This window comes from Plectropomus leopardus, chromosome 19 (assembly GCF_008729295.1).
Source record: "Plectropomus leopardus isolate mb chromosome 19, YSFRI_Pleo_2.0, whole genome shotgun sequence".
Lineage (NCBI taxonomy): Eukaryota > Metazoa > Chordata > Actinopteri > Perciformes > Serranidae > Plectropomus > Plectropomus leopardus.
The window spans coordinates 25,164,722-25,183,867 of record NC_056481.1 but is presented as its reverse complement, the minus strand read 5'-3'; the positions used below and the strand labels follow the sequence as shown (position 1 = coordinate 25,183,867).

The 19,146-nt window shown below is 37.3% G+C and overlaps 1 protein-coding gene across 1 annotated transcript in view; it reads right to left on the bottom strand.

The window, feature by feature from the left end:
* Positions 1-19,146, bottom strand: part of LOC121958891 (caskin-2-like) — an 82,153-nt gene that overhangs the window by 59,744 nt on the left and 3,263 nt on the right. Inside the window, exon 2 of the mRNA XM_042508054.1 lies at positions 17,321-17,769. Within this exon, the coding sequence (XP_042363988.1) occupies positions 17,321-17,414 (94 nt within the window). The 5' untranslated portion in view covers positions 17,415-17,769. The remainder of the gene's footprint in view (positions 1-17,320; positions 17,770-19,146) is intronic.

Below are 19,146 nucleotides of genomic sequence, written 5' to 3'. Positions count from 1 at the left end.
GAAAACTTAATGTTCAGCTATTACAAACTATACTGTGGTTGCACAACTGAACATCACCACCACATCGAGGCTGTAAAGTCATGTTCGCGTAGCTCAGCATGATGATGTTTTGTAGTCTCATTTAGCCACTTGTTAGCCATCACCTTTTATAAGACATAAAAAAGCTTCAAAATTCACAAATGGGAAATTTACTGAGGTATTTTATGTCATAGAACAAAACGTAAAAGTGTCTTAAGCTTGTGGTAACCACAGACCTTATATCAGGCATCTAGCCAAAAACCCATTCAATTAAAACAATTCTGTGTCACAGAATTGTGAATATGAAATTATGATAATTATAAATAGCTTTCCAGTTTGGTTTGATTTTATTTTTCTATTAATCTGACTGTGGCTCCTTTTCATATGTGTTTCTGTATGAAGTATAAAAGTCAGCATACATATTTGAATGTTGTTAAAATGAATAAAAAAGTGAGTGACAAAAATAAATAAATCTGTTAATTTCTTGCAGTTTGAAGTTGCTCACTGTCTTTTTTCCCGTGTTTTTGAAAGAAATTGCATCCATTTGCTCAGATTTAAAGCTTTATATACTTGTGAAAGGCATCTCAAAGCAGCACAAGAAAAGTAGTTTCGTTCCAGGTTTCAAAGGATAAACCATTATATCCACGTTACAGATGAAAAATCTCATAGTGTAAATATTTTGTGAACGCACAATAGTCAACCTGACAGTATCACTGCATTATCAGTCTGGAGGTATATGGTCAAAAACATTGTGATATTTGATTTTCTCCACATGGCCTAGCCCTTTGTTTTTTAGACTACATGAATCTACGATTATCCTAACCATCTAACCACAAACAAAAAGAAAATATATTCCATCTCCTTCCCTTTTACTCTAATTAGACATGCCCTTTGCTTTTCTTTTTCTTTGCTGTGGGTCTAGTAGCAAGGCGGACGAGGACTGACAGAAACCAATTTCTATCCCAGAACCATGGCTATTATTAAAGAGCACTGGGATGTAATGACACAGGTTCACATGGAGTTCACCAGGAATTGGGAAACTTTTGTATATTTGTTGAACGGCTTACGCTGGCTCATCACCATCTACCCTTTGATGCTGTGGAGTTGTCTCCAGTGTATGCTGTGTGCAGCACTTTACTACTGACACTTTCCTTTTTAATACCTTTTTTCACAGAGCCCAGACTTTTCCATCTCACTAATGATAGTGGTTTCCTTGCAAATCGTGATTTATTTTATATTTGTGTTGCAGTCTCTAAAATAAAATCAAGCTCAAGTTGAACCAAGAGTTGACCCGGTTTTAGTCGAGTTCTGAAGGTTTCCACCAACTCTTCACTCATTTCCATTTTTAAGAATTCAGTAGCAAAGGCTCAAGGCCATTACTGATGATGCTGCGGAGGTTGAAAAATAAACAATAAAATCTATTTTGCAAAAGCTACTTTGCTTAGTGACCCCCCCAGCAAGTCAGTTAACTGTCATGATTATTGGACTCATGCCAAACACCAGCATGAGGTCACATACATCTACATGGATGGAAAAGTCATTACATTTCTCATTTAACCAAATCAATACGCTCTTGTCCCACATTATGTGGACATTGGGGTGAATGAGATGCCAAAACATTACTTAAATATTTGTTTAGGACATGGTCTAGGCTCAGGAATAAAGATAATACACTATCATAGACTGGTGTGGTCAAACACTAAAACCCATTATGGCCATTCATTTGGTACAGTTATTTTTCAAGCAAATATGACAAAAAAACCCTCCTCTTTGCTGGTTCCAGCCACTGAATTTTGAAAATCATTTGCTTTTCAGACAATAAATTATTGAAAATAAAATATCTTTGGGTTTTTCACTGTTGGTCAGACCAAACAAGACATTTGACGGCGCCACTTTAGGCTCTTGGATGCAATGATGAGCAGTTTCACAATTAGTGAAAAATTAGTTGCAGCTCTACTGCAAAGTACGTTGGCATGGCAAGCATTAAAAATGCTATATCCTGCATTCCCCATTTTGCATCATTCTTTTAATCACATTCTACCAAACTGGTAAATGAGCATGTCTTTAAACCCCTGGCAACCAGTTTGTAAGTTTTGTGTTAAACCTTTAAATACTCCAAGCTCCCGATCACATCATCTGGGTTATTTTCTCAAATTTTGGATGCTGCTTTCAAAGCCACAGTAGACCATATACACTATATATTCATTTTTAGAGGTAATGATCATGATAAAAAAAAACTTAGGTTCATGCATAAAATCAGTGGAGTGCCCCTTTAGATATTACACGCATAACAGCCGTGAGCCTTAAGGAATCCCAGCACCAACTAAGGTTGCACAATATGAGGAAAATATCTGATATGAGACAATGTTGCTGAAAATCACTATAACCATATCACTTGCGATATATAAACAAATATTATATTGTATTGAGTTTTGCCTTTTTGGTACTTTAAATATACTGCTAAATTACAACAAATTTGCTAATTGAATACCAAAAAAAGTTTCCCACACAGTTTTGTGGCAGCCCACCACGATCATCTGCCGACATGCATATTTTTGGAGCTGGAACATTGACTGGGAGCGCTATGGAATTTATATACTGTTCAATCATTAATTGGACCTCTCTGGGCACAGAGTGAAAGTGACACTTAATCGTTCATTGTGCTGGGTCTTAAAGTTTGCTTTCACTCCCTCTGCAGCAGCTGCTTCTCTCATCCATCACTCTAATCAGATCCATCCGATACAACATCAGTTATCCACCCTACAACAGAAACACCTTAAACTGCTGCTGAGGAAAAAAAGAACTACGACTGCTGAGAATGCTGAGTTCCGCCTGCAAAAACCTCTGAATTTAGAGAGGGGACACAGAATGATACAAATGGATATACACACAATTAAAAAGAAAAAAAATGCATTCAGGTTCCACCACACCAGACTAGTAAAACTGAATATCATAATTACCATGACAACAGTAATATGGAACCTGATCCATCCCCAGATTGGTTTCAGTCGGACAAGTTATTGGTATTTCTTTAACTCCACAACTTCAGAACGTTGCTAAGGCTCAGTAGGGTGGTCAACTAAATGGATGAACTTTCATTTATATGAAAGTTCATCCAGTCCCCCCACCACTCAAAGCGCCTAATACCACTTGCCTCATTCAACAATTCACACACACACACACACACACACACACACACACACACAGACACACACACACACACACACACACACACACACTAGTGGCAGAGGCAACCACACAAGGCGCCAATCCGCCCAGAAGCATCTAATTTAATTTAATCATTCACACACACACACACACACACACACACACACCCATAAAATAACAGCACTGGCGCGTATAAGTGAGACTTGTGTTAAATAGACTTCTGTGCTGTTATAACAACTGATATATAACTTAAGGCACTGGATTAACCCTTTAAAACCTAGAATGACATCTGTTTTCTTGTCACACCTTCCACTTACATTTAAACCTGTCAAACCTGAGCAAAATGGTTTGATTTCTTTTGAAAACATGGTTAAAAAGGCAAAGAACAACTTGGCAGCAGATGTCCCACAAATTGCAAGAAATTAGGAGAAGGTGACAAGAAAATGACCTGAAAATTAGTTTTAAAAGAGAGAGAGACAGACTGAGAAATTATTAGAAGTTAATAATGATAATAAAAAATACGTAAAAATAGTCCAGAAAACTATATTTATAATATAATTATTGTCATTATTATTATCTACTCTATCTATTTATTTGTGGGGGGGGGGTTACCTGTTCCTGTTTCTTTCCCCTTTTTTCTTTCCATTTTTTGGTAAATTTAACATAAGTCTCAAATAACTCATAACTTGCACTTTTATTCTGTGTTTTTAGAAGAAATCAAGCCAATTTGCTAGATTTCAAAGGGCTGAGGAAAGACAGTTTCAATCATTTGTAAATTTGAGACTTACAGTTTTGTAGCTGATTCATGTACAACATCCTATAAACTTGCTTTGGTCTTTGGGGAAGCCCATAAAATGAAAAACAAATGCAAAAGGTTGCACTGAAAACTTGAACACATTAGTGAAACAATCTGTGATTCCACTTGTTCTTCACATATCACAGGTTTGCCTAACATACCCACCCTGATATGTGCCTAAATTACATCCAAGACACTATTATCCAGACACTTCTCATTACAGTGAATAGGAACTTTTCTTTATTCTGAGGCACAGTAGCCTATCAAGCGACTACAAAGCGGGGAGATATGAACAGCCACCACAGACTTTCTGTGATTTCTATTTGCTTCCAATTCGGGGTAAGAGACGGGAAACAGTGCGATAACGTAGAAGATCAAAGCCTCAACAGCAGCCTCTCCTGCTGATTCTCATTACCGCTACGAGACACGGATACAGCCCAATTCCCATTTGGGAGACACGATCCTTACCCATACACATACATTGCACACATTCACGCGAATACACACGCAATGAGACCTCCTTGTCAGACAATCACATTACCCTAGTCTGTACAAGCAGAAAAACAATTCCGCAAACTCAGAATACCCCGCCATCAGGTATGTTTTCTTTTTCATCTTTTTACAGGTTCAAATCAAAACACACGAAGACAGTTGCGGGGCATGTAGAGGCAGAAAAGGAAAGCAATGACACTATGGCTCCTGCTCTGAATGCTATATTCATGCTCCTGCCTGAATGATGGCAGAAAAGAACAGAGCTCAATGAGGATGGTGCCAGACCCAACAATGTGCAGCCTGGAGCTAGTAATAAAAGGCTAGTTATGCTAGATTAAATGGCGCTGTCTGTTGCAACCACACACGCACTACTTAATTCCGTCGGTAAATTCCTAAGCAATCCTAGACAAGCTACCCCATCTGTCATGGGAGGAAAGGGGTCAGGATTAATGTGTGTGTGACTGTGTGTGTGCATCTGATACAGTGTAAGAGTAGGTGAACTCAAAAGCGGTTCACACACTACTTGGCTGCTACCCAATTGTCTGGCTAATAAAGTAGGAGAGTGATTACCCCAGTTAGCTTGTTAGCTAATGGGTTAACTACATCATCCTGCTGCTTAAAACACGACAAAAGAGATGAGAAAAAGTTGAATAGCTGCAAAAAAAACTCTTCATATGTTTGACTATATGTAGTATTTATGCATGGAGACAACACACATGCTTTAATCCACACACATGCACAAATACACCTCTTCTTACATACTCTTAAGTCTAACAGACTTCTAATCTGACACGCACCCAGATGGGTCATCCCTAATTCAAGGTAGAGGGATAAAGGGAAGAGGAAGCCAAGATAAAGGATGGGGAGGGATGGGGGGGGGGGGGGGCAAGCTCTTTCCAAAGTGAAAAACACTTCTAAAGTTCATATATTAACATAGATCTTTTGTGTTTAATGCAAGCCCCCGGGAACAGCGCCAGTGTGACATATTGGTCCAACGGGAAAAATAACAACTTCCGAGTCCATCAAATAATGTTATTGGACCCAAAAAAATAGGGATGTTCCCATCAAGTTTTTTTCCCCTAAATCCCAATCAGAGTCATTTGATACTGAATATCTGCCAATACCGAGTCCCGATTAGATACTTGTGTTTACCTGGATAATACAGCAGCACAACACACACTGCAAGTACTTTGAAGTAGATGTCGATTATCGGCCTGGCTGATATCTATATCTATATCTGGTATTTTGCCGAATAGCTGTATCTGCGTTTTATTTCAATGATTGCAGATTAAAACAATTAAAAGGTGCAAAGGTGCTTTGTAAAGCCTCAGGGAGCTATTTTTATTTATTCATTTTTTATTTAAATTTTCACTTGACTTTATAAAAAAAAAAGTTGCTGGGAACTTGCTGTATGTAATGTTGAATGTTTCAGTTTTGATTTGCTAAAGGCATTTAAACAAATTTTTCTGTTGGAGTTTGTTATATTCCAAATTCAAAATATTGACAGAAATATTTTTATTTTCATAGTAAATGCAAATTGGTTATTGGTAAGTATTGGTTATCGGTCTCAATAACTACTAATAATCGGTATTGGTATCAGCCCTGAAAAACCAATATTGGCCGACCCCTACTTTAAAGTTATTAAAATCAATCCAGTGTATGCTGACAGTTCAATGGCTCTGCAACACAATTCAAGAAAAAAACGTCTGCATCCAAACAGTTCCTAGGGGGTTTTATTTTATTTTCAAAAAATAACAAAGTAAACAAACTATTTTATTTGGCTCTTACTGTTACAGAGTGCAGCATTTGTTTTTTATGAAACAACAAAGTAAATAAACTAAAATGTCTTTAGAAATAGCTCTCAAATAAACGGATTGTAATAAAAGTACAGAAGACCATAAATAAGTGACATAATCACAATTTCACTTCAAAGTAGAAGTATAGCTGGACTTTAACACTTCCAGTTACAACAAATAAAAATCAAAATTCAGCTTATTATAGCATTATAGTTCAATAAAAATGAACAACAAAAATGTCAATTCCACTTGAAATGGTGTAGCAGCTTTGGTTGAACATGAAAAAAAATTGTTCAGACTTATTGGAGTAGAAGCATTACGATAAAACTTGAATATCTACCACCAATCATGCTCTCCATTTACGACACCTGTGTGACAGCGCACCTAAACAAAGGATCGGGCGTGATGCATGCTCAAAATAACCACTCCCGATCAGTTAAAAAAGGCATTGATCAGGTCCAATACTTATCTTTCAGATCCGATCAGGACATCTGTAATTATTACAAAATATCAATTACCACTGCATTAAAGACACTATTGAATTGCATCTTTACTTCCTTAATATGTTGTAACTCCAGTTTAAGCTGGTTGTTGGAAGGTCATTTAAGTTGAGGAGAGAAAATATGTTTGATTTAATAGGAGGGACAGAAGCCCAGGGTTATTTCAAATTGTAAGGACTTTATTTGGGACTACAATTGCTCTTTTCATTGTGTCTTTGAGGAGACTGAGAGCTCACGGGTGATGAAATAAAGATCAAAATGAAACGGCATCTTAACGCATGATTATTTGATGATGAACGAGATCATCACCAGCAGAGCTTCAAATGAGACTTAACGGTACAGGGATATAACTGCAAAACCAAGAAGAGAATAGAGGAACGCTCACTGTGAACAGGCCTGAGTTTGCCGAGGAAATTTAAGAAGTATAACTTATTGTAGAAAGGCCATTAATGATTGATCAATAAGAAGAATGCCACGCTTATGGATTGTCAAGTTCTGCCTTTGAAGTGTGGGCAGAATTCTTGAGCATGTTCCCAATGGGAACCCCCAAATTATAGCAATGAGTTTCACTGGTGTTGAAGCTGATGTGATGGTTTCAGATTTCTTTCCTTTTCTTTAGAGGGGAAACAAACTGTCTCATGATAAAAGAATTATCATAATAAATCTCAGCACAGTTTCTATGCACATGGAAATGGAATATCACTCTTCTAATTATAACTCTGATACTCAATTAATCAAATAGCTGACTGGCAGAAAAACTAATTGCCAACCCGTATGCTAGTTGTTTAACTGTTGAAGCAAGGATTTTTAAGAATTAAAAGAATAACTAGTCTGTGTTTTATATCATTCTCAATTCAAAATCATTGGGGTGATTAAAAAAAAAATATTCATTTTATTATATTGTCTTTTTTTATTTACTCATTTATCTCGAAATAGTTTACTCATTTATTTTGTTGTCCTTATAATCGTTATATATATTGTTATATTACTCCTATTTTTTCCTTATTATCTGTTAAAATTTTTGTCAGCTGTTAAATGTTAAAAAAAATAAAGACATAATTGGGAAAAATAAAGAAAATCATTTAAATCAAATCAGGAAGTGTTGGTTAATTGGTCGTCACTTTGCTCTCAAGAAAATAAACTCTGACTTTGGTGATCCCGTGACTTTTCTACTGCGGCAAGATTTTATGTTGTCCAATAATATGGTTTATGACCATATGTCTGCAAAAGATCATTACTTTCAGTCCCCCATGAGTGATGGATAAAGGCTCAATGCTGTCCGCACACTCTGAAAGGCCATACTTCTAGTTTAAAGGGGGAAGTTTGGTAGTTTTTGATCTGATATCACCCATCTTTTTTTGACAAATAGAGACAACTAGTTTTGAAATTGGTTCAGTACTGAGAGACCGCTGCACCCAAGGTAAGGCAAGGTAATCCCTACATTTAAAAATGCACTGTCAATGTACATCCACTCAGGGGCTGTTTACATGGCAACGCCATTCAACTTTTGCTGTGGTTTGGCCTTTCGTTCACTCAACAACGGCACTTTGGGGGCCTGAAAACGCAAACTCTTGAAACCAGTGTCCACAGTGTAACCTTTGTAAAACACCACCCTTTCTGTCGCTGTGTAAACTGGCATTGGCGGATCCTGTGAGAACAGTGTCGTCATGACCTCATGGGCACTAAGTTTCAGACAAATAGCCATGCACATACACTCACAGCTCTGTAGAAGGCCTTTATGTGCAGGTGCATGGTGTTCTTCTATGGTGTGTCATTACACCACCAACTACTGGCCTGGCATGCATACTACAGCATTTTCTGTTGTTTTTGCAGATACATGTACACGAGGATCGTTTTCATCATGTTATGATATGAACATGATTTTTTTTTTAAAACACAAAAGAAAGACTTCTGATCTTCTGATCTGGTCTGCCTGTTATTGTGTGTAGGCAAGTCTCGCTAAAGCAATAGTCTCGTCTTTTCACAAAGTCTAAATCAGCCATGACACTGAAAATCTTTTAAATAATCTTTAAAATAACACTAAACTATGCTTTCTGTAATCCAACACAACAAACTCTTCATGGCACTCCTCTCTTCAGCTCTCACTTGTGTTTACTTTCTTTTCATCATTGTCTTCCTGCATCAAGTCACATCTCATGAGATTTCATAATGAGACTTCTCCTTAATTGAGACTTGGTTACATACAATAAAAAACAGATAACATCAATCCCTACATTCACCCATGCACCCCAGGAAGACCAGCTGTACTCTAGGAACACACTAATGGGGATCCTAAAAAATAAACGTGACAAATAACCAAGCGAAAAGTAAAGAACAATGTTTTATTTCTCCGTGGAGTCCTTTCCATATCGTTGTGAGACCTGTACAATAACAATCCCAGGATATCAGTAACAAAAACAGCACTTTTTGTCAATGTACATTAACAGTGCATAATTGCCCCAAGTGGTTACATTGCAGCCTGTTTCGCACCTGCTGGCTACAGTGTTCTGTCTCAAGAACCAATTCAAAAGTTGTCTAGTCCAATAGCAACTTAGGCACAAAAACATGATAAAATTGGATCCTGGTTGCAAAATATTGAACTTTACAGTATTGCAGGTTCCAAATTGACATTGCATTACTGATAATTGTAAAATAATGTCTATTCTTGACCTGAGCAAATTGCTCAAATTTCTTTAAATAACATGGGGAAAAAGGCAACAAGGAACTTGGTAAGAAATAATCCACTAACTGCGAGATATTATTAGATATAGAAAATTATTTTTAGAAATATAGGGGAAAATGTCAAGTGAAAAAAAAAACAAACAAACTAAAAAAAACTAGGGGAAACCATATTTATAAATATTTTTATTTTTATAAAAAAAAATTTTATTATTTTCAGCACTTTTTTCCAGGTGTATGTCTCTGGGTTTTTTGTTTTGTTTGTTTTCCTGACTAATTTTCAGATGATTTTCTTGTACTTTTTACTAATTTGTTGTTCATTTTTGGGTCATTTCTTCTTCTGTTGTTCATTGCTTTCTTCCCATGGTTTTGCTCAGGTTTCAAAGGGTTAATTTAGTTGATCTAAAAGTTTGCAATCCATTGTGCCTCGCATGTTCAAAATCTAGCACATCACAATGACAGATCATTCACTAACATTCACCCGGGACTTGGCTGATAATATCATAACAGTGACGTGATTATGGTTTGTTGATTAGAACCACTTTATGAATCCACCTGCAGACTTCAGCATGGCTCACTGCTGTTACCTGTGTGTTTGGTAACAAAGTGCACAGTCCTTGTGAAGGTCTGAGTCATCAATACATTACATAGGGATCAAATGGCTAACACAATTGATGTTCAAATATGATCTTTTGCCTTTTGTGTTGGCTGTTTGTTCATCTGTCCGTTGAGAATGACCTAAAAGCCTTGTATTTACCGTGACAGAGAAGAGGGCTGGGCTCTGGGTTAAGATGAAAGCAAGCATGTGTTGCAACAAAAGACATTGTAATCATAAAGGCCTTTGAAGAACCTCTAGTCTCTAATGGTCCCCGTTCAGGGAGGGGCAATTGACATCCACTTCAGTCCACTCCCAGTCAGGACATGTGAGAGGAAGACACTTTGGGCAAGATGGCTTTACATGTCAAGCTCTCACTCAGTGTAACGCAGTGCGAGTGGCTGGACAGAGGCTGCAGCCTTCGGTGTGACCACCATTTCTATTTACAACGAGCCCACCTGATTTGTCAGCTTGCACCAGCTAAGCAAAAAAGAGGGAGGCCGTGGTAAGTCCACTTAAATTGACTGAGCACCCAACCTGATGTCAGCAGATGGCTGATCAGAGAAGAAACCTCCTATCTCAGCTCCCTGTCCATCAGCCAGCCTCAGTGCCATCGCTAATCCCCTCGGGACACTGCAAGTCTGCTTTGCTGCCTCCCAGCCAGATTTACCACCAGGTCACCCAGCATCACAAGAGCTGTGCTACCATAACACAAACACTGCTTACAAAGGCTAATTTTTTGTCCTGATTTTGAAACTATACTTCATGTTTAGAAGTATGCGATTAGACTTGTCAGAAAACCCCTGATGTAAAGGTATAGTATTCAGGGTTCTCCTAAAAAACAAGGTATTGACAAAAGTAATCCCTCTCGCTCATCACTTAAAACCCATTAGAATAGGGATACACAACTTACGGCCTGATAGGGTGCTGGTTGGCCCCCCAACCATTTTCTATATTTACAAAAAAAAACAAATTGATTCATACTTGGAATTGTTTTTGTACTTTTAGTATACATATGGTGCCAGAGTGCATAAACATCTTGAGAAAAGAGCTTGTTTATGAAAAACAGTGTCAGTGGAGGATTCCCAGCATGTCCAAAACTCCTAGAAATGTCCAAAAATCCTACAAATGTCCTAAAATTGTAGAGACTTCCGAAAATCCTAAAAATTTTTAAAAAATCCCAGAGACAACCTAAAATCGAAAAAAATGTTCCAAGAGTGAACCTAGAAATGTCTTAAAATCCTAGAAACATGTATGGGGCTGCTGCGACTGGCCGCCCTGACTTCCAGTCCCCAAGCAAAAGCAAGTTGAGTAAGCCCAGCCTAAATGAATAAATCATAACAAAAAGTTTGGTAACACTTTCTATAAAGACCACATCTATAATGCATTATGACGGCATTCATAGTAAATTATAATGCATACATAATGCTTTATGAATACACTCATAAAAACATATAATGCTTACTGATGCACTATATCAATAGTCATAAACCATTATAGATTTGACATATAATGATTTATAAGTGGCAAGGGTCTTATGGAGGCTCTTGACTTGTCATAAACTAGAGGTTGAATGCTGGGGTTTATAATGCATTATAAATATCTATACCTCACCTATTCACACATCAAAAAATAACTGTAGTCAAGAATCATAATGTGATATAACAATCCATGCTGTATCATATGTTATCATTTTATGTGTTAAGTAGTGTTAAGTATTGATGCATTTATAATAATTTATGCTTCATCATAATGTTTCATTGTAGGTGTTAAGTAAAGTGCAATCATTTCCATGCATTTATAAGAATATATGCCATGTCATAAGTAATTAATGCATACTATACACTAAAATACTTTAAAAAATAAATTAAAAAAAAAAGGTTTAGAGACTTGTAAAGGCATCTGAATGCAGCATATGCAGCCCTGGTTTCAAAGGGTTAAAGTATATCCATTTGCCCTAATGTTGTACTGCACTATATGTGAGGTCCTGTTATGTAATCCTACACCCAGTGTGTAAGTGTTGCATTACATCACTGTCACACTCCCAAACAACCCACAACATAAGCACACACACAGAGTCAGTCCCCTCTGGCTAAGACCCAGACCAGCTGACCAGACGCCTCCTCTACCAGTACTTTGTTTTTGTCTGTCCAACACATGTTTGGTCACTCCTTGACCCCCAAGACCCCCGCCACATCCTCCAGCTATAGAGTTCAATCCACGCGCAGGTGCCTCCCTCCTCCATCTGCACCCAGCCCCGGCCCAAGGCTTAGCCTGGAGGTTTGGGAATGTCCAGCATGTCAGCCTGACACCACCATAACAGCTTAAAAAGCACATGACCTCTGTGGAGGATTTGCACTTGTGTATAAGTTGTGTTTGTTATTAGAATGTCACTTCAGCTCAGTCGGAGGTCACAAAACATTTTGAACATAATCATGGATATTGGGTCATTCTTGTGTTCTTATAAGTCCCAAACAGTAACCACTAGAGACCATTTAATGTTCTTTCTACTAAGAATACAAATGTTGGAACAAACAACAAACTGAACATTGTGCTGTTCTTGGAGTCTTACGGAAAGTGGGCCTAAAATGGGGAGTTTCTCCTGCAGTTGGCACATTAGAAACGGTACTGGGATCATTAAAATTGAAATTAAGATTAAAAGGGTTTATCCCACAGGAAGCTTGACAGACTCTAGTCAATTTCATGGCAATCTGCTCATAAGATTATCAATTTTTCAAAGTTGATCAGGGTTCCTGCAGCTTAAGGCAAGTTAGACTGAAGACTCATTAAGACTTTTTTAATGGTACTTGGACTGAAATCTAAGGCCAATTTTACAATAACTAAAATTGAAGAAGGCCAATTCTGCCAAAACATTTCTGTCTGGTAAAAAGGTTTGATTATTTTTGTCAATTATTGGGGAAAAAAACGAAAGACAATAGATGAATGACAATGAACATATCATACTTTATTAATCTATTAAGTTTAACAACAAGTGGCCAGTTTTCTTGGCAATTTTGTGGTTTTTATTCTGCACATGAGATTTTATGCCTAAATTTCCATCATTCAAAACTAGGAACTTTTTTTAACAAAAAATAGATGTTGCCAATTATTTTGAAATTCATAAAATCACATTCTCCATGCCTAAACATTTTTACACTTTTGAAAGATTAATCTACGTCATTTTTTTTAAATTAAGGCCTTTTTTTAAGATTCAGAAATTCAATGCCTTTTAAGACTTTTCCAGGATCCACGGGAACCTTGTTTTTTTTCAAAGAGTGAAGAGAGAGAGACATGCTCAATTGGTTTATCCTCTGTGGAACATGACTGCTTTCAGTAAATTTCACAATTTTGAAATTTTGTTGTGGAAAGGTTAACATTTTGGCCTGATAGCTGTTATAGTGATAGTTGGAGGAAAGTCATGGGAGCAACAAGAGCATCACAATTCATTACACGGTTCAACGTTAATGATAACTTGTCTTGTAGGACAAGTAGGCCAGCAATCTGCTTGGCCAAAGTCAGTTTTTCTTGTCCCCTTATACAAACTGTTTTATTTATTGGCAATTATAAAACAACAAAAATGTTAAATAATAAATATAATAAATAAAACAGTCTAACAACAAGTCTAATTCTCCTCAACCCACAAACTCTAATACCGCCAAGCTAAACTCCTGTTTCCGGGATAATCTAAATATTCGCTTGCACTTCTGCTCAATACTTTGTCTTTATCAGCTGGCATTAACTAGCAAGTACCTAATCTGTACAGCACCTTTGAAACTCTCAACAGAGAACAGAAGGAAGACAGATGGCTTGCTCCATAGCTACTTCCACCATCAGCTCTGGAAAATGGGTATTTGTATTTTATTTAATTTTTAACATTTATCCAATTAGCTAAGCAATCCTCAATGTATTAGCCCAATGTGGCATTTATCTTCTTTCCCGAAATAATAAAACAATCCTTATTGTTCAGCCCCCATATCATCTGGGAATCATGATTACACCAAGTTAATTTGATAAAAAATTAATACAGAAGATTATTGTCTTGGACCAAAGCTTCAGTCAATGCTTAAATTAAGAGAAGAAATACATTTTGGTTAAAACTTTGGAAAAGTTCTTAAAATGAACAACAGATGGACACATAGGCACCTGCTACCTGGTCGTAGCACCCGTAACTAACTGTAACTAATAACAGCAACAGTTTCACTATCTGGACAGTAGCTTTATTGAGATATCCTGCTCAGGACCAAGATGTGGGACAGACAGGTGGACTTACAAATAGACCGGCTGACCACCCTTGAACCCAACACAAGAGGACTAAAATTGAATTAAATCCAGCATACCTTGTTCAACTACAAAATAACACAAAAAGAAAACAAAAAAACACAGTAAAATCCCTTGTATGTGTTCAAATACTTGGCCAATAAAGCTTAAAAATTCAGAATGACAACTAAAAATGACAGTTCCAATTTGGTATTAGCTGAAGCGCAGCATCATAAGGAATGTTTGATCGACAATGAAAATTTCTCTGCAGCTTCTGGATGGATGCAATTTTGTACAGACATTCATGGTCCCCAGAGACTGAATCCTAAAGACTTTGGTGACACCCTGATTCCATGAAGTGCCGCCAGCAGTTTAAACTGTCACTGCATGCAACACTTTTTGGTTTACGATCAAACAGCTGTAGAGAAAATAATGAAATCACTATTCTCGTCAGACTCAGAATGACCCTTCTTGCATTCATAGAAATTGTAAAAAAAATAAATAAATAAATTGAATTTAATTGTGATTTTAAGTTAATGAGAACAATTCAAAGGTCGATGCTTAAATAAGAAAGTCAGTAAAAAAAATAATGAACAGTCAGTTCATTACATACACAACCCTATTTCTGGAGTGGCTGGTTTTAAAAACCTTTCAAAGCAGGTCACTACTAACCAATCAATCAGCCCATATTGACAAGGCCACTCTGTAAATGTGAGACAGAGGAGGTCATCTGCAAAGCCCTCACAACCAGCTGCAGCATCTGCTGTGCTGCTGTCAGACACTGCAGGCTCTGACTGAAGTGACAAATGACTACACCATTGAAAAAGTTCTGCAAAGGTCCTCGAGGATCAGCAGTGTTAAAAGCAGCATGTTCATGCATGTGGGAGTCAGCATGACAGAGGGAAATTGACAAACACACAGTTGAATTGCCTTTTTGGTCCATTTGCACAACAATTCAACACTGTCTAGCAGAAATGTAATCAATATCCTTGTCTAATGCTCTGCAGATGGTAAAAAGATTAGCCATAACTGCTGTGTACGGAAGCCAAAGAACGGCAATGCTTTTTGCTATTATCTAAAGATCACAAGTTAATTATTTCATTATCTTGAGAAAACAAGCTTTGTCATCTCATGATAACAGGATAATCAACCTGTAATTACAAGAAAACAAACAAAGTTGCGTTATAATCATGAAAATGAGCTTTACTATTTTGAGATATTATAACAAAACAATCTTTTAGTCATACTATAAAATAATCAACCCATTATAGCAACATAAAAAAGTTTAAACAAAAAAAAATGTTGCAAACACAGCTGCCTGCAGCTTCCTTAGCCCTTTTTGCACTTCACACAGTTAGACACATTTCTGTGGAAAACAAAAAATGACTTAATATTTAATAAATACAGAAATATTATAAATAAAATAATTAATATATAAATGCATGGGGCATTAAATAAAGAAATATACAACTAAAGGTATAAATAAATAAATATTGGTAAAATTAAGCCTTACTTGATGTTTGCAATATAGTCATTCTAAACATCTGCCGTCAAACCAGCAGCAATACACTGAGTGTATGATATATTGCATGACTGCCTAAGTAGCCTTTAAAAACAGGAAGAGACAACACTTATATTACAATATACAAAATCTATGACGATATTTAGACTCATATCACAATATCAATGTAATACTGATATGTTGTCCATCACTACTATCCCTAAGTACTTCTGAGCTGCTCTTCCAAAATAGACATTGTGGCCTGCTCAGGGGCCCCTTTATGGCAGTTTAGAAAACAGCAGAGCACATTACTAATTCACTTTCCCCTGCCGCATTTTACCCAGTTTGGCAATCAGTTGTTGTTCACAAACACAAGCACACAGCAATACAAAAACAGGCAATATTAGTTTTAAATATTCTCTGCCAAGCAGTGCCGGCTGTCTGTGCAGTGTGTATAGTGTGTAACAGACTTTTTCCTGACAGCCACAGCTTTGTTCCCAGAGCTTGTCACTGAGCAGCCAGCCACGCTGATGAAAGCCCACAACAGATAACGCCACAAAGAGAGGCTTCAACTTCACAGCCTACTTGGCTTTAACTTTCCCCAGGCTTGGATAAGGGAAAACTCTGTCATTTGCAACTATGTTACTGTAAAAGAGCTCGCTTTGTCGCCTGACTTGGAATCTATGCAGATAAGGACATCTGAAAGCAGAAGAAAGACCCCTAAAACCCACACAGCAAGACTGGAGAGCTGCAGGGGTCTGCGCTCAGGAGATTAGCTCGTGTTGTGCTGCAGTTTGAATCCACTTAGTTTCAAATTGTCCCTGACCTGGCTGCTGGAGGGGGGTTGTGTTTTGTGGTGAACCTGATCTTGTTGTTATCGCAAAGAAACTGCATTTGGTTAAGAAGTGATGTCCCCCGTGGCAGCAGCTCTGGCTCCGCTAAGTGCTATTCCATCGTGGAAACAATTACACTCCAAAGAGGGCCGAAGCAAAGAACAAACACAAAATCAATCGGTAAAGACACAAAACCATGTCTCACTCTGCCTCTGTTGGCTCTAGGGGTTGACAGATTATGCCTGGCTGATTATTGAGGCCAATATTTGCCATTTTGCCAATTATCTGTATCGGTATTTTATTTTAATTATCACCGATAAAATCAATAAATTAAAAAGTGCTAGTGAAGTGTCAGCATGGAAGGAACTTTTACTTTGTAAAACTTCAGGGAGCTATTTTTATTTATCCATTTTTTATAGAAATTTTCATTTTATAAAAAAAGTTGCAAGGAATTTGCTGCATATGATGTTGAGTGTTTCAGTTTTGATTTAACATTTGCCAAAGGCTCTTAAAGTTTGGTGTTGGAGTTTGTTATATTCCAAAAGTACTGATGGAAATATTTTTATTTTTATTTTAAATGCATATCAGTTCAAAGTACCAGTTATCATTCTCATTAACTACTAATAATCAATATCGGCCGTTAAAAAAACAAAATTGGGCGACCCCTCGTTGACTCTGTACTCACTTGTTTTGTTGCACTTGACTTTGGAGAGGAGTTTGTGCGCCAGCAGAAGATCTCCAGTCTTCACGGCCACCAGCAGATCCTGTTCTTTCCCCATGATTACACACCTCGCCACAGACACACAAACTGCTTGCAGTCGACAGCCAAGTTCGCTTTTTTTTTAGTCTTTTCAATACTCCTTTAGGCGAATGGTTTCAGCAAACATTTGCCGGCAAGTTCACAGGCAGCCGCTGAATCCCAGCCATGACAGTCTTTTTCCTCTCGCTGCTGAAGTTTAGGTCCATTATCGCTGATGGTTGCCCAGTTGTTTTCGACAGCAACCTTGGATTTGGAGTTACAGCTGGACAAGTAGAGATTTAGTTGCCTGCAGGGCTGAGTGTATGTTCATAGTCCATCTCTGTCAACCAGAAGGCGGCAGCAGCCCTTCCTGCCATTACACTGTGAAGGGAATGCTAAAAACAAAAGAAAAAAAGACAGCTTAAAAAACAACAAATGACCACTGACAAGGTGCTTAAAATTATAATCATTTTGTAACTTTATTTTAAAATGCATTCATAAAAAAAATAAATATAGTTTTTCCCTCTGAGGCTGATGACTGTCAACAAGGCAAACATCAGCCAATACTGATGTCCTGCGAATAAATCAGTGCTTTCCTATTATCAAATGATCAGATGTTGTTTTTTGTGATTAATCAATGGGCTGTTTAGTTTAATGTATGAAATGGCAGAAAATTGTGAAAAAGTCCATCACAGTTTCCAATATCTTATGATGACATGTTCACATCTCGTTTTGCCTGATCTATGCAGTTTAATGCCCGAAGATATTCAGTTTACAAGAAGTGCAAAGAAAGTGTCAGCATGGGAGGAAATTTTACTTTGTAAAACCTCAGGGAGCTGTTTTGATTTATTCATTTTTTAATTTAAATTTTCACTTGACTTTATAAAAAAAGTTGCTGGGAACTTGCTATGTATGATGTTGAATGTTTTAGTTTTGATAAAACATTTGCAAAAACAAAGTTTTGTGTTGGAGTTTGTTATATTCCCAATTGACAGTAAGATTTTCATATTTATTGTAAATGCATATTGGGTCCATATATCAGCTATCGGTCTCATTAATTACTAATAATCGGTATCAGCCTAAAAAAACAATATCAGTTGACCGCTAATAACCATTCATCGATATCTTTTCTATATCTTTTCTATTGATCGATTAATTCTTGCAGAACTACTTATGCCAGTTGCTTGATTCAACAGCATGAATGCAAAATGTAAATTTCTGCATTTGTAGCAATCAATAAAGCAGTTTTTAAAGATGAATGCTGTCAGATTTTTTTAAAAAAAGGACTAGCCATGTGCCTTTAACATGACCCAACTCTTGTTTGTTTTGTCAGATCCAGGAAGTCCGTTCCCTCAGGAGTGTGCAGCTAATCTATTACTCTTCCCGTACAGGAATAAGGTCTCCGTCCATTGATAACATTCCCTGAACTTAAAGGAAGCATCCTTTCAGTCAGAGCCGTGTCTGGCGCTCTGCTAGCTTACGTCTTCGGAAAAAGTTTTGTATTTTTCTTTCCAAAGAGGAAGGTGAGGAAGAGCTGGCCCGCCACTTCAAAACAAAACCAATTTGCCTGAGATCCTAATCACTTGGGACAGCAAGTGAAGCAGCAACACAAAAGGGGCACAAAATAACCAGGAGAAACGGAATAAAGTGTAAAAACAGTCTGTTTCTACTACTGAGGCGACATCAAACAGGCTGTTTCAGTGAGCCACACTGCCTCCAATTACAACTTTACAGTCCATTCTGTGTGCAAAACAAAACCACAATTAGGACTG